This window comes from Passer domesticus, chromosome 2 (genome assembly GCF_036417665.1).
Source record: "Passer domesticus isolate bPasDom1 chromosome 2, bPasDom1.hap1, whole genome shotgun sequence".
Lineage (NCBI taxonomy): Eukaryota > Metazoa > Chordata > Aves > Passeriformes > Passeridae > Passer > Passer domesticus.
In genome coordinates, this window is record NC_087475.1 from 107,489,266 (window position 1) to 107,504,423 (window position 15,158).

Sequence of the window (15,158 nt, forward strand, 5' to 3'; positions counted from 1 at the left end):
CAGGACAGCACCCAACAGGGAGCAAAGGCTGAATCCAGATAAAAGGATTTGGGATTAGATCAAGATTAGGAAATCCATGCCCAAAGAGGAATGGATCCTCACGATCAAAGGTCAATGTTAATCCCCACCACCACCATGGTCACCTTCCTGTTTGTTGTAGACAGGTAGAAGAATTATAAAAGAAAGACCTCATAAAATCAGGCCTGCTCTGTTAAATTAATAGCTAGCCTGTCATTTCTTCTAAGTGCAGCTAAGTAATTTGCAAGTTCCCATGTGAAAACAATCTTGGCATGAGAGCTCGTTAGCACAACAACTTTTTCTTGAGTGAAAAACAACTAGCACCTACATAAACAACAAGATTTGTCTCATGAGAATCAGTAGAAAAAATATGTAAACTAACTATAAATACAGAAGTTTGACAGACATGCAAAGTACCATGTACTGACCAATGAACTAAGTGTGAATGTATTGTCCACCAGTAAGATCTGACACAGTGCCTTCTGATAATCCTGTAAAATATGACCTATACAATAAAGACTTAGCTTTTCTGCATGAAGAAACAGAGTCCTGTCTGCTTATTAATGCAACACCTGTTCTCCATCTCAGACTTCTCCTCAAAACCTGGCCAGGACCTGGCAGCTGGTTACTGCCACCATCTCTGTGCTGTGAGCACCTTCCCGAGCTCAGCTGGCTCTCCACTGGATCAAAGCACCAGGTGCCACATCTCACAGTGGCTCAAGGCTGCCAGAGGTGAGGGCTGCTGCTGTTGCAGTCCCTTCTTTTGGTCTGGAAACCCCAGGATGACTTCCACAAAACCTCTCCCAAGCCCTGCTTTGTTCTGTGTAGCTCCTCCTTCAGCCTTGCTCTCTTCAGGGCTTGCCTTGGCTATGACACCTCAAAAGTCACTCCACTGCCAGGGACAGCAGGCTGCTGTCTTTGAAGTCCCTTCCAAACCAAACTATTCTATGACTCCTGCTGGGGTTTGCCATGGGACAAAACGGCATGGGGAAGTGGGCTCCAGCCACAGCTCTGTTCTGCACTTCCTTGAAGGGTGGAACACTGCAAACTCTGCCCTGAGCTTCCAGAGGGTGGATGCTGCATCCTTGTCTCAGGGCAGGACAGTCAGTCCCCAGCAAGGCATGTCTCTGATAGTGCCCACATGTACAACAGAGGGATACACCACATCCCAGCACGCCACTTTCAAGTGTAAGCCATAAATTGATTTCCTGCCTTCTGTTCCAAATAAACTGATGAAAAGGTTTGTGTAAGAGTGTGTGCCAGAGCACAAAACTGGCCAAGAACCCAGGAGATCTTCCCTGGTCCTGTATTCCTAATGCCTCTCAATTTTCACCTAATCCCAGAGATGCTAAGGAAAGGTCATTCATAACGTCAGCCATGGTTGCAGTGATATGACAGGAAAATAATGGAAATATTCCCTGTCTGTGCAGGAACCCCAGAGGCCCAATTCAGGGCTGCACAGCTGACCAAGAAGGATCAACCAATTTCCCTTCAGTGCACAGCAAAACTACAGCAATTAGAGGGCATTTTTTGCAAATGGTGAGTTCTTGGGTCTTCTTTCACAATCTCCATGTTGAGCATCATCTCACCCTGTGACTACATGGGAAGGCTGTTAGGCTATCTTCTGTAAGAAAACAAAGCCTGAGAATTTCACACCAAGTTTCTCCTCAGCAATTTTCCAAGGATGTGAAAGAGGTAATTGTGCCACAGCAGGCACAATTAGGTCAGCTGAAGGCAAAGACTGATCCACCAATTCTTTACAGTTTGTTTCTTTATTCAGTAAACATCTAGTTACAAGTTTCACAAATTAAAAAAGTAGGGGAGCTGACTGAAGAGGGGTCAGGGGGCCCACAGGCTGATCCAGCTTTTGTTCTGCTCCTCCCTTCTCCAACATACACATCCTTCTGCTTCTCCACAGATGCACCAGGGAGCAGCAGGGGAATCAAAGCCTCTGTCCCAGTCAGGGGACTGACAGGGGGGTCTAGCAAATTCCCTCATATTCCTTTCACAGGGGACTAAATACAAACTTCAGAACCAGCCCAACCCAGCACAGAAAGAGTGGAAAGGATGGAAGAGGCAAGGTGGCAGCTCCTCATGCCCAGCACTACTGGCAGAAAGAACAGAGCCAAAGGGAGAGCAGAGAGGGAATGGGCAATTAATGTGTTCCTTGCACATCAGTGAGATTCCCCATGTCCCACTGCAGCACCCAAACGGGGTGAAATAGAGCAATGCAGAAGATTAGTTGCTTTGTTTTAATCCTTAAGTGGGAGGGAGGTTAATACTAAATTTGAGAAGGGTCCAAGTGGTGCTTTGAAGGGGCTTCCGAGTTTCACTGTCTGTACCTGGGAGGAAAGGAAACAGAAGACATAAAAAGAGTAAGTGGTGCTTAGAAAGAAGACAGATAAAGACAAGTTTAAACCAAATGTCTAGACATCAAAAAAAGGGGAAAATGTCCCTTTTGAAGCACTAGATCACATCCTGGTGAGCCCTATCCAAAGCACAGGAGAGCAGACACCAGCACTTACTTATATTTCAAACTGGATAGACAGCAAATGGTCTCTAAGTTCCACACAACGACAATATAAACACTCCACAGACTGCAATCCTACATCACATCATACTATTTCAGCCATCAGTTCAGGCTGACACCACAGGTCTTTTGTTCATGACAAAGCCAACTTAAACAGCTTCCATCTTCTGCTTCAGCACAGCACCTTCTCCAAATTCACACCTTCCCCTGCCCTCTCAAAGCAGGAAAATCCCTTTGCAACCGAAACTTCAAAATAACATAAGATTAGTGCAAAGAAAACAAATAACCCTATGGCTAAGAGGCAACCACAGAGCGGAAGACAAGGAAGGAACTTGTTAAGACTCACAAGAGCGCGTAGGTAGGTTTGGGGGTGGCCACGCTGCACCCCCCACAAGGTCTGCTCCCAGTTCACCAGTCGTAGCGGCGGGACTGTCTGGAGGGAGAATCCTCAGGGCCCTGGATGGCGAGGCGAGTCCCTTCGGCCCGCCGGCCTGCGCTGCCCTCGTGGCGCCGGAACTCCAGGCCCCGCTGCGGCCGGAACCGGGACGTCTCTCGCCGCCACTCGTCGTCAAAGGCGGCGGCGTCACCTGCGCGGGGAGACCGCCAGCTCACGCGGGGAAGCAGCACCCGGCTGGGCTGGGAGGAGGACACGGGCACTCTACTCACTTTCGTCCATGTTGATGTAGTCCTGTCTCTCCTCCTGGTCGCCCGTGCGGTGGTTCCGGGAGCGCTGCATGATGTGGGCCCTCTCCCTGATGTGGTGCCCGATCGACATCTGTTCCAAGCCGCTGTCCGAGTCCCTGACGGTCCGTCTCGTCTCGCGGATCTGGGGGCAGATTCCCACGTGGAATCAACGTTTTCATTCCTTCTCCCAGCCCCCTAAGGCACCCTGATTCCTGCCTCCAGTGTTTCGACCGATTTGCACTGCCACCACTCCCAGGATGTCAGACGCAACATTAGGAACAGGGAAGAATGGATTCCCCACTGCCAGCTCTTCCCATTTCCTCCCAGGGGCCCTTGGCACGGTTCAGTGAGTCACCAGAGCACAATGTGCTCCTTGAACTGCAGCTGGCTGCAAAGCCAAAGTGCTGTAGGTGGCCACCCACAAAGCCACCAAACGAAGCCCACCCTGTCCCAGCAAAGCCAGCAGCCTCCTCCTTACCCCGCCAGGTGCTGAACGCATCTCTGAGGTCTCCTGATAGACCTTGGGCCCATCACCCAGGTTGGAGTAAGAGATGACAGTTGAGGAGGTAAATGTCTGGCAGTTAGCACCACTTGTCATATGCTCCTGCAAGAAGGAATGGGGAATGGTGGAAAGAAGGGATGGGAGGGAAGAAGAGATGGCATTTAATTCCCTCTCTGCGATGAAGTAATAAGTTACAATAGGATGAATATAATCCCCATGGGTCCCTTTTTCTGGAGAACACACCTTCCTGTTAAATTAATACTTATTTCTTGCTAAACATGTCCACCCACACGCTTCCTTCCTCACCCCTCTCCTCTCCCTGCACTCAGGAACAAGCTCTGTCACTGCCTCCCAGTGATGAAGCAAAGCTTACAGCTCTGCCACCTTGGCAGGTGTGGCTCAGTCCATCCCAAGCAGCACAGTAAGGTAAGAGACATCAGAGGGGTGGCAGAAGCACCCTCAGCACTCCCCTCCATACAGAACAGTTCATGGAGGGTTCTTACCATGTTTCCAATCATGTCGTTCATCATCCCAAACATATCCATAAAGCCACCTGCCTGATAAAAAGGAAAAGAGAACACAAGAGTAGTCAGTCTGGGAAGAGACATGAGGAAAGAACAACAAACTATGTGCAAAAAGCCTGCTGCCTAAGAAGAAGAACCTTGATTTTTTTTTTCATGTTCTTTCAGTGTGCAGAAAAAAAAAAACAAAAAAAAAACCAACACCAGAATTTGGGGTTGCTGTTCTCTCCATTCTCTCAGGTTGCATTGCCCAATGCTCTGGCAAAGGTTATTCTTTTAGTTTGTATCCAACTGCTGATGCATTGGGGCTTGTGAGCTTGGGGACTCAGCAAAGTAAGAAGAAATCTCAGCAGATGCACTAAGAGTGGTCTTAAGAAAATTTCCACGGATTGTTTTCTTTCTAGCACAACAACAAATTTGCTTATTTTCCCCTACAAACACCTGCCTTTTCCATCCTGTAAACCTGAATGCTGCAGTAACACCCTGGGCCAGCAGGTCTCACAGGTTAATTGTGCAATATGTAAACAAAATTACAATGTCAGTTCAAACTTGCTGATTTCTTTTTTTTTTGTTTCCTCGAGTAGCCTCTTGTTCTCGTTTCCAGCAGAGCAGTACTCACACACAATGTTATTATGCTTTGAAGTCTATGTGTTTGTAGTCTTATTAATCCTCCTCTGAGCTACAAAAATTCCAGGACGCTGGAGTCTCTTTCATTGAGGCAATTCTGCAGAGCAAGGCAGCTAAAGCTGCTGGATCTGGAATAACCTATTTCCACTGTGTCACTTCGGTGGAAGACGGAGATCAGCACGCTCCGAGCACGGTGTTCTCACGTACACACAGCCATTCCCATCCCAGCCCTGTTTAGTGAATATTCTGCTGGCTTTCCAGCCGCCACCACCAGCAAAGGAGGTGCAGTAATCCCCTCTGCCTACTGATGGCCAAGTCCTTTCCTGGCGTCCTCACAGCTCCTCCATTACCTCCACATCTGCAGCTTCTTTTCAGACAGATGAGGTTATTAAGGGACTACCTGCTCTTCCCAGATATTAACTGTCCCAATTCCCATGAAATATTGTGCTATAACAGCTTTATGACTTTTCTCCGGTCAAGGTGCAAATACAACTTCCCCATATACAGAGAGTTAGACTCTCTCTTCAAAAACAGCTCACGGACAGGATTAAAACATTAGAGGGGAAACAAGGTAAAGGCCTGAAGTCATAAAACAACTCAATGAGAGATCCAGGAGAAACCAGATGCTTCCAGTTTCAGTTCAATACCTTCTTCCCCATTCCATTTACTATAAATCTCAAGCTCATCCTGGTCTCTGCAGACATTCCCATCCTCCCCACCTGGTAGGATAGCTGGTCAGGCTCACAGATGGCTACATTTTAGCACCGGTTGCACACAGTGCTGATGAATCTCAGTATGGAGCCACTACTTGGAAAGCCTCTAATCTGACCCAGAAAAACAGAAAACTTACCATGCCGAGCATCCCAAAGGGTGAAACAGCTCCTGCCTGCCAGGAGAACAGAAAAACAGAACAGAGAATGACTTTGCAACAGCCAAACACTAGATCCTCATCAGAACACACTAATCCTTCTCAGAAACAGAACTGGGAACACTCAGGCTTTACAAACAGATCAAGTGCCCCACAGATTGCCCTGGGGGTTCAAGCCATTAGCACCCCTAACAAACCAGACGTGTGGTGATGCTCCTAAATTTCTCCCCATTATATGAACTCACATCCTTGAACGAGAAACAACATGTATTTAGTATTTCTTCCCTTCCTCCCATCCAACCTAGAGTTGCATTCAAGACCTTAAAACAGGCGGAATACAGAGAAGGACCGGAGCACCACTGCCTGAGAGATTCACTCCGCACCCACGCCCTGCGTGGAGGAGAGGGGGGAGCCCAACCCGGGAAGGGTGGGAGACAGACACTGCCAGAGCAGTTTGGGAAACTGCGGCCCGTGCCCAGCCCTGTGTTACCTGCATCCTGCGGGCAGCCTGGCGAGCCCCAGGGGCGCTCCCGTCCGTGATGCCAAGGAGCGGCCCGAACCCGAAACTCCCCGACAGCATGCGGTTCATGTGCTGCCGGTGGATGGCAAAGGGATCCCTTTGGAGAGGGGCAGAGAACAACGGTGAGGACAAAGCCCCGTGTAATCCGCTCCTGCCAGCTCGGTGTTATTCTTACACACCTGTACACTTAATGGCACCGGGGAGCAGGAGATCCTACTTATCGTCCTCCCACCCCTCCATGTACACAGACACAAACAGTGAAATGCAGGACTGGAACCTCCAGAATGGACTGCATGGCCTGACACCCCTCTGCTCCCCAGGGGTTGAGACCACATACAGCTTTTCCAGATTTGAGGGAGAAAGGGGACAATAACTGGGACCCCCAACTGGTTTTCCCAACTTTTGCAGCCTCCACTTTGAGGGCTGCATGCACTCACAGAGGTTGGTGAAGCAAGAGGAGGAAAAGGAGGGTAAGGATAAAGAGTCACAGAATTGGGTGGCCACAATTAGAAACTTCTGGGAAATACCATAGCTTTTTTCCTGCACATCTTGTAGCCTGCAATTATCCCTCTTGAGTTTTAATGACCTCCACAGCACAGATTATTCCTGAGATGACAGAAGTACCCACTACTTAAATACTTAAAACCAATACTTTTCTGTCTCTACTGGAAATGCTTCCCATAATAAAAGCTAGACTCATACCTGCCATGTTAATGAGAACACACAGTCATTCAGTGACTAACTGGGACATCAAGGCCTCCTCTCCTGCTAATTTGCCCACAGCTGATAAAATTCTGGCTTACTATTGATTTCCTAAGTAAAAGATTGACTATTCTTCTACATACATAAATTTCACCAAATTTCTAGTAGTGTCTTGTTTAACATAATCAAATTCTTCCTGTATTACAGTCTATTCCTTATCCACTTTGCAAAGGCTGCCAACTTAGTGTCACTGCCAAAATTTATCAATAGCATCCAATTTCTGTACTGAGGACGGAAACAAAAACATTCAGTCAAAGGAATCCCAGGAAGAGTTCTTGGGACCTTTGTTAGATTTCAATACTCGTGTTTCAAAACTACTCGTTGTTTTCTCTTTACTTTGTTCCTCACAACTTGACAACTGCTTCAGCAGCCTTCTCCAGCTCCATTAATGACTTCCTGTGCAGAACAGCAACAAACACTGGACAGAGCAGCAGATTTTATCTACCTCAACTGCAACCCTACTTTGCATAATGAAAAAAAAAAAAATCCTCGCGCAAAGAAAAAGATTAGTTATTATGCCAGCCCTCTCTTCCTCTCAAGACAGCTGCGATGCCTTTTGGCCGACTTTATCACGCTTTCCTCCAAGACCACGCTCCACTATCGCGGAAACGAGACCGACGCGAGCCCTGTGAGTGGCCGCGCTGTCCCTCCGGAGGGTGTCCGTGTGTGCTGTCCGTGTGTCCTGTCCCTCCGGAGGGTGTCCGTGTGTGCTGTCCGTGTGTCCTGTCCCTCCGGAGGGTGTCCGTGTGTGCTGTCCGTGTGTGCTGTCCGTGTGTGCAGTCCCTCCGGAGGCTGTCCCTGTGTGCTGTCCCTCCGCAGGCTGTCCGGTCCGTCCGTGTGTGCCCCAGCCAGCCGCGCTGCCGCGGCGCTCCGGGCCCGCCCGGCTCTGCGCGCCCGGCGGGGCGCGGGGGCAGCGCACACTTCCCCGGGGACGCTCCGTGCCGCAGCCCTCGCTCCCTCCCTCCCCGGCTGCCCTGCCCGCAGGATGCCCAGCCCGACTCACATGGCAAACATGGGGTCCTCCGGCTCGCCATCCCTCATCAGCCGGAACATGCTTCGCTCGCTCGGGGGCGGCCTCTGCGGAGGGGAGAGGGCGGTCAGCGCAGCCGGGGCTGAGGGCGGGGAGGGGCGGGGCGGAGCGGCGGAACCGGCCCCCCCGCCCCGCCGCCAGCCCGGGCGGGTGATGGCGGCGCTCCCCCCGCCCCCGCCCCCGCTCCCGGCCCGCCCGCCGCGGCCCTGCCCGGCCGTGCCTGCCGGTGTCGGCGCTCCCGGTGCGGCGCAGCCCGAGCCCCCGGGCCGCTCACGCCTCCGCGCCCATCGCGCCCCGCACCGCGCTGCCTCCGCCCCGCCCGCGCCGCGCATGCGCGCCCGCCCCGCGGGAGGGCGCGGGCCAGGCGGGGCCGCGCGGCGCAGCGCCCCCTGGCGCCCCCCGCGGGCGCTCCCGCCGGGCAGCCGGGAACGGGAATGGCACTGGGAATGGGAAGATGCGGTGGTAACAGAGGGACCGGGCAGGCCCCACCGCTCCGCACAGACGCGGGGGCAGGCACTGATCCCTTCTCTCTGCGGACCAGTGACGGGACCCGTGGGAATGGCCTGAAGCTGTGTAAGGGGAGGTCCAGGCTGGGTATCAGGCAAAGGTTTGGCACCCAGCGGGGTAGCTGACAGAGTTCAGGATGTGTTTGGACAACACTCTCGGGCACAAGGTGTGACCCTTGGTAATGGTCCTGTGCAGGGCCAGGAGCTGGGCTCGACGATCCTGCTGGGTCCCTTCCAACTCAGAATATTCTGTGATGCTGTAGTAACCCCCGTGGCTCGTGGCCAGTTGGTTCCCCGGCCAGAGTCCACAGCGCTGCCTGGCTGCTGCAGAGGCAGCACTTATCCTAGGCTTCCTGCACGGCATGGGCATGTGGGAGGCACCCCAGAGCTGCCTGGCTGTGCCGAGCGCATGCACAGCGAGTGCTCTGCTGGCCAAGCAGGGAGGATACTTTGTGAGCCAGCTGTGGGCCGTCAGGGACCCATCCTGGACACAGGTGAAGCCTAGGTACTTGTGTGCACCTACAGCAGTGGCGGGGAATCTCCAGAAAGCAGGGGATGACACCTCTGTCACCATCTCTGGGGAATGCTGGTTGCCTGCAGCTACCACCAGGATTACAGGGAAGAGAGGAGACTGACTCATCCCAGCTCCAGCCCAGGGCACGCTTCCTCAGTGGTGCTTCTCTTGACTGTTGCATCCGGCCCACCATGTGCAGGAGCCAGACTGGACCCGTGCCAGAGGACTGGAAATAGCAGGTTGCGAGAAGTGGTTGAGAAATTGAACTCCTGAGTTGTGGCAGGAGCCATGTCCTTGGATTTCGGAGTCTGACAGAGGAAAATGACCCAGCAGCATGGCTCAGGTGTGGAATGCATAGAGGATTTGGCAATACTTCTTGCTCCAGCAGGTCTCAGAACTGCTTGGTATTGAGAAAGAAGACCTCTGACGGGAAGCCCGTGCCTGTGTGCATGCAGAAGGCTCTCCAGGAGTCCCTTCTGCACACAGCAATTGCATTCTGCAGAGGCTGAAACCAAAACATCCACAATTGGGGAACTGTCGGCAGCACAATGGTGCAGGACCACGAGGTGGACACAAGTCCTGTGGGCAGGGCACGGGTTAAAGCAGGGCCAAGCCTCTCGGAGGGAGGCTGTTCACAAGTGAGCTGCTGAAACAGCTCCTGTCACCAGCTCGGAGCTCATCGCTGAGTGCTGAAGTTCACACAAAGCCCTTGCTGGCGCTGCCTCAACCTCTCTGATGCTGCTTCTGCAAACCTGAATCATCCTTCAGAGACCTCCAGTCTGGAAAGCCTTTCCTGTCTGGTGTGTTTTCCTTTTGCTCTGAGGCGCTCTTGCTGTTTGATTGGAGTGTGGAGTTGACCTCAAGTGTCAGGCTGCAAAGGGAGGTAAAGATCTTCTAAGGCAGAAATGTAAACATCTCTTCCAGTTTTCTTCTTTTTTCTTTCTTTCTTCGTTTCCCTAGATCTGGGATAAAATAAATTGCTGTCCCCTGGATACCAGTGATTCTCCCACTCCTGCAAAGTCCCAGAGATGGTAGGGCTCTCTCAGTTTTTCCAAATTATAAGTCAGGCATTAATGCCTTCAAACACAGCGGGGAAAAGAACAGAAAAGAGCCTGGAACAAACACTGCTCTGCAGATCCTTTTTCTGTCCCTAACGCTGCTCCTCTGCAAGTGCAACCCAAGGGCTGAGTTTGCGAGACGGGGGGGCTGAGGCTGTGCCTCTCCCTGGGTATTCCTGCAGCCTTTCGGGCAGTCCTCGCAGCCGACGGACACCTTACCAAAGGCTGCATTTCCGGGCCACTGCCAGTTCAGCAAACCTCGGGGGAGCCTTGCTTGCAGAGAGTCGCGCTGCGTGAAACCCTGGAAGGAGGAATTAGAACAGCCTTTTCGTGGAGTGTGGACAAGGCCACGGGTCTGAGGAACGCAGTGTGGGTAGGAGAGGTTTCTGCACAGCACTCACCAGTTATTCCCGATGTGCTCCAAGGGCACGGCCATTGAACAAGGAGCGACGTGGGGGCGTGAATGAGAGCAAGGCTCCCACCTTGCTCCTCTCGCACTCTCTGTTCTCTTGTCACACTGAACAAAAAGCATTACGTCTCTCCATCTCCTCTCTTTCTCTTTCTCCCCTCGGAGCTGCCCAGGTGGTGCGGGGGGCGGCGGGGAGCGGGGAAGGGCGGAGCGGGAGCCGCTGCCCTCGGCTCCGCCCCGCCGGTGCCGCCGGTGCCGGGCCCGGGACAGCCAACTGAGCACCACGCCGGGAAGGCAAACGAAGGGCAGGGAGAGACACCTGCCTTGTTACCTGCTGCCGGCACGGAGCGGGCATTTGGGGCAGGAGGGCAGGACGAGCGCGCCCGAATGCCGCAGGGGCCCCGCGGCCGCCTGGAAGACAAAGAAATCCTCGCTGGCAGAATTCGGAGCTAGCCACAGCCATCTCCTCATTGGCTCCTCATCTGTGCCTCTTACGTAATGCTCACCCAACAACTAACTCCGACCTCGGATGAAGGGCACCCTGAGTGAAGGACAGCTCTGATTTGATCTTAAATGTGAAAATTCATATTTGGGATGCTACAGCCGGCTTGTGGTGGCTGCAGCCTGCGTTGTGTGGCAGCGATTACTTTCAGAATATTTTGCTCGTGTTAAGAGTGTGTCTGTCACAGTGTGAGTGAGAACCACGACCTCCATCTGTGCTGCGTTAGCAAAGAGAGGCTCACAAAAAAATCACGATTGAAAACATCCCTTCGCTTTCCAGTCTTCCGACAGGCTGTGTCACCCCTCGTCATTCCCTTCTACTGCTCTTGCTTCTTCTCCTTGTGTTACCTACCCTGCTTCCAGCCCTCCTGCAGGGCTTATATAAATATGCTGCCTCTCAGGAAGCCATTTCCCAATGCAAAGGTGGCCGGTGGTTGAATTCTTGGGTATTTCCTCTTAAATTCAGTATACGGCATCGTGAAAGAAGAACAAAGCGGGTTATCTGTTGGGATTTTTAATGGACACAGTACAGAAAGATGAACAGCGTGGGTTAAATACATAAATGCATTCAAACACATTCCCTCTGCACACTGAGATTTTGCTACTTTTGCTGTAAGTGAAAGGACAGATATTTTGTATTTATGTAAATCTAAGAAAATTTAATGCAAATACACATCCTTCTGCTCTTTTGTTATTCAGCAAACAGTTTGGAAGAGGTTTGGAACCACTTAGGAGTTAGCTCAGTAAATATAATTCTTAAAATACCCAGTTATTGTGTTTTGCTTCTGCTCAGAAAATGGCTCACAGTGAGTTAGTTCAGCCTTCAAAATAAACACAAAAGTCACCGTCCCCTCTGCCCCCCATCAGAACACAGTGACACGACTAGCAAGGTAATAGACCAAAATGCATAAATAATTGCTTCTAGGTGCATTCACCCCGCGTTTGCTGGGAGCAGAAAAACAGATACCACGCATGAAAGCCCAAACACATCTCAACCACGTGCTCACGTATGATGGCACACGCCAGCAAGCTCAACGCACGCCTCAGTAGAAAATACCATACTTTCTACACTCACAGAAGTAAGAGAATGTATCAGAGGGAAAATATCCCCTCCGTACCCAGGCAGGTATGTACTGCACCTAAACACATGCACACGCCTACATAAACACCAAGCACAAACAGGACACAGCACCAAAACTGTGACACTGGACGGAGAAAATGACATTCCCATTGTTGTCTGGGCTGCAGGCAGACACGAGAGTGTCTGTTCCACACAACGATCTGTCATGTGAGTTCTGCAGCTCCCTCGTTTTGTCGAAGGACACAAGTCCCCAAAAAGGATGGAATCTATTCTGCTGAGCTGGCAAAGCGACTACAAAGACTAGAGAACACTCTGAGCAGGGACTGGCATCTGCAGCGCGCACAATGAGTGCACTTGCGTTTGCAACAAAGGGGAAAGCACAGATGGGAGAGAGGAGCACAGAGAAGCTGCAGATCGATCTGGCAGGCGAAATGCAGAGTGGCACACATCAGCTGGAGGAGCAGAAGTCACAGGGAAGAGCTAGGTGAGACAGTCAGTGGATGGCCTCAGGGCTTGAGGGATGCAGAAGAAGCCCGGGGAATCTCACCACCGGGATCCAAAGGGCAAGAAGAGTCAGAATGCAGAAACAGGCAGGTCACAAGGAATGAAGAAGAATTTCACGTTGGATTTACGGGGAAAAGCAGAGTTGATACAATCATGCAGGGCAAAATGGAAGGTGAAAAACAAAGGAGGGGACGTGAGATGAATTTTGTAGGTAAGATACAGGACGTCACAAAGAGAAGCCAGGGAGAGGGCCATGGGAAGAGTGCTGCCAAGAGCACGGGTAGGAGACAAATGCCAAGAAGCAGCAGATGAGGGAAAAAATTGCAAAGGGGATGGGGTGGGGAGCATGGAAGGGACAAGGTGAGGTTGCAGACTGCAGGGGAGGAAAGGAGAGCTCGCTGCTGCCATGCCAGCCTGTAGTGCTGACCCCACAGCTCCATCCCACAGGCTGCTGGAAACGAGCTCCCCTTGCACAAACAGGTGTTTGTGCATTTGCATCCGTGGGTGCAGTCTGTGTCAACACAGAGCTTTGGGCACGGGAACGTCTCTGAACATAATCCTTTGCTTTCTCCCCTCTAGGATGTTGTGTCAAGGCCTGTTTGTGCGTTAATGTGAAGATGTCTTTGCCAAGGGATATGTGTCAATGTAATTTTGTGTTTTCAATGGTTGAGTGTGTAAAGGAAAAGGATCCTGGAAAAAAAAAAAATCTGGATTGGTGAGGAGAACAGCAGAGCAATGAGCCACACACCTTCTGACAAGCAGAAGCAGAGGGGAACAACATCTGGCCACTATATAGGTTATTTTGGGTCCCATTTTTAGGCGTATGTCTAGAAATTAAGATTTTCTTCATGCAAAAGAGAAGGATGAAAGAAGGCTACTTGAACCAAACCAGGGCTGGAATGCTGATTGCAGCTAGACCTGAGAAATTGGCCAGATGGATTATGTGAAATAGTAGGGGGAAAAAAAATTAGCGCATGCATTTTCATAATTCGGTTTATTTTGGTACTAGTGTAGATGTGTACGTCTGAGTTACAGGACTGTTTTTGGGGCAGGCACTGTGCACTGTGTGTAGCTGGGAGGAACGTCAATTAGTCAGATCATGAGAGAAGCAGCTGTTGCTGTGGAGGAGACGACATGACAAGGTGGGGGCCTTCCACCTCCCTGTCACACAGATCATAATTTATCCAATCTCTTCCATACTTTCCTTCGGGAGATACATACTCCATGTTCCAGGAATACCAATGGCTTTTGCTGTTAAATTCTCGAAGCGAGACACATTCGATTAAACCCAAGAGCAGCAGCTCTAAATCCTGGCTTTGCACAGAGGCTGAGTTTGTATCTGGAGGACAAGAAGGGCTTGTGCACCTCAATACATTTTCCATCCAGATGGATTAACAACCTTGCCTTGCACCTGGAGAATGACTGCATACACGTGTACGTCCAAACGTGCTCATGTGCACGCTCAGTTCTGTCTGTAGGTAGGCCTGCAAACGCGTGCAGATTTATTTTCTTTTTTCTGTTGTATGAGCCTGTGACTAAGAGCGGGACAATATAAACCTCCTGGGAAAGATGAAGGGAATTTAGTCATCCCAGTCCGCTCAAGCTGGTAACCAAAGGGCTGAGCAGCGGCTACAGGAACATCTGTTTCATTACCAACAAATCCCTGCAGCTCCAAGTCACCACCTGATGATCTGCAAGAAGGACCTTTGGCTAAAGGCAGACCCGGGGCTGGGCGATGATCCTTCCCAGCCCGGATGGAAGCACCGGCACAATGTCGGCCGGAGCCCGGGCCCGAGGCGGGCGGGTGGCAAGGACCAGTGTCGCAGGCCGGGCACCGGGAGCGGGATGCCGGTGCCGGGCACCGGGAGCGGATCCGGCGGGACGATGCCCGCGCCCTCGCGCGCCTTCCCGCCGCCCCACGTGCCCGCGGCCCCTCCCGCCTCGCGCTGCGCCAAAGGGCCCCGCGCCCGCGCGCCGGCCGCCGCCAGCCAATGGCAAACCTGTTGCCAGGCAGAGAGCTCATTTGAATGGCCCAATCAGGCGGCCCAGCCCCAGCCCCTCCTTATATGGGGACCGGGGGATGCGATCGCTAATCCGCCCCCCCCCCCCGCCACCGCCGGCTGCCCCGCCCACTCCCTCCGCCAAGCACCGCCCACCCGCTGCCCGAGGCCCCGCCCAGTCCGTCCGCCGCGCGCGGAGCGCGGGAAAAGCGCCCGGCGCTGGGCGGGCGGGGGGGGCAGGGGAGGAGCCCCACCGCCGGGAGCGCTTCCAGCGGGAGGGAGGGAGGGAGGGCGGGCAGCTGGAGTGGAAAATTCCAGGCAGGAGGCCGCGTGTCGCCAGCGCTGCCCTCCCACACGGCCCCGCAGCGCCGCTTCTCGCCTCCCCCGGATTCCTCCCGGAGAGCCAGCCAGCCTGCACGGGCGGCTCCCTGGGCGTGCGGCGGGCGGAGGGCTCGGCTCCCCTCCCCTCCCCGTCGGAGCCGCGGCACCTCGGCGCGGAGCGGGGCTCTCGGCTGGCCTCGAC

At 52.6% G+C, this 15,158-nt stretch overlaps 1 protein-coding gene across 1 annotated transcript; it reads right to left on the reverse strand.

Annotated features, from left to right (window-relative positions):
- Positions 1-1,771: 1,771 nt before the first annotated feature.
- Positions 1,772-8,434, reverse strand: MLF2 (myeloid leukemia factor 2). Its single transcript, XM_064410458.1, has 9 exons — positions 8,283-8,434; positions 8,036-8,109; positions 6,241-6,367; positions 5,733-5,768; positions 4,238-4,291; positions 3,711-3,836; positions 3,215-3,374; positions 2,895-3,135; positions 1,772-2,360 (listed from the first exon to the last, which is right to left on the reverse strand). Exons 2-8 carry the CDS (start codon positions 8,083-8,085, stop codon positions 2,957-2,959), a joined length of 732 nt encoding a protein of 243 aa, XP_064266528.1. The 5' UTR covers positions 8,086-8,109; positions 8,283-8,434; the 3' UTR covers positions 1,772-2,360; positions 2,895-2,956.
- Positions 8,435-15,158: the final 6,724 nt, after the last annotated feature.

Coding starts and splice junctions, on each gene's coding strand:
- MLF2 (XM_064410458.1), bottom strand. CDS start 8,085: ATGTTCCGGCTGATGAGGGATGGCGAGCCGGAGGACCCCATGTTTGCC. Junction 4,292..5,732: donor CCTTTGGGATGCTCGGCATG/GTAAGTTTTCTG, acceptor CCTTTTTATCAG/GCAGGTGGCTTTATGGATAT. Junction 3,837..4,237: donor ACGACATGATTGGAAACATG/GTAAGAACCCTC, acceptor TCCTTCTTGCAG/GAGCATATGACAAGTGGTGC.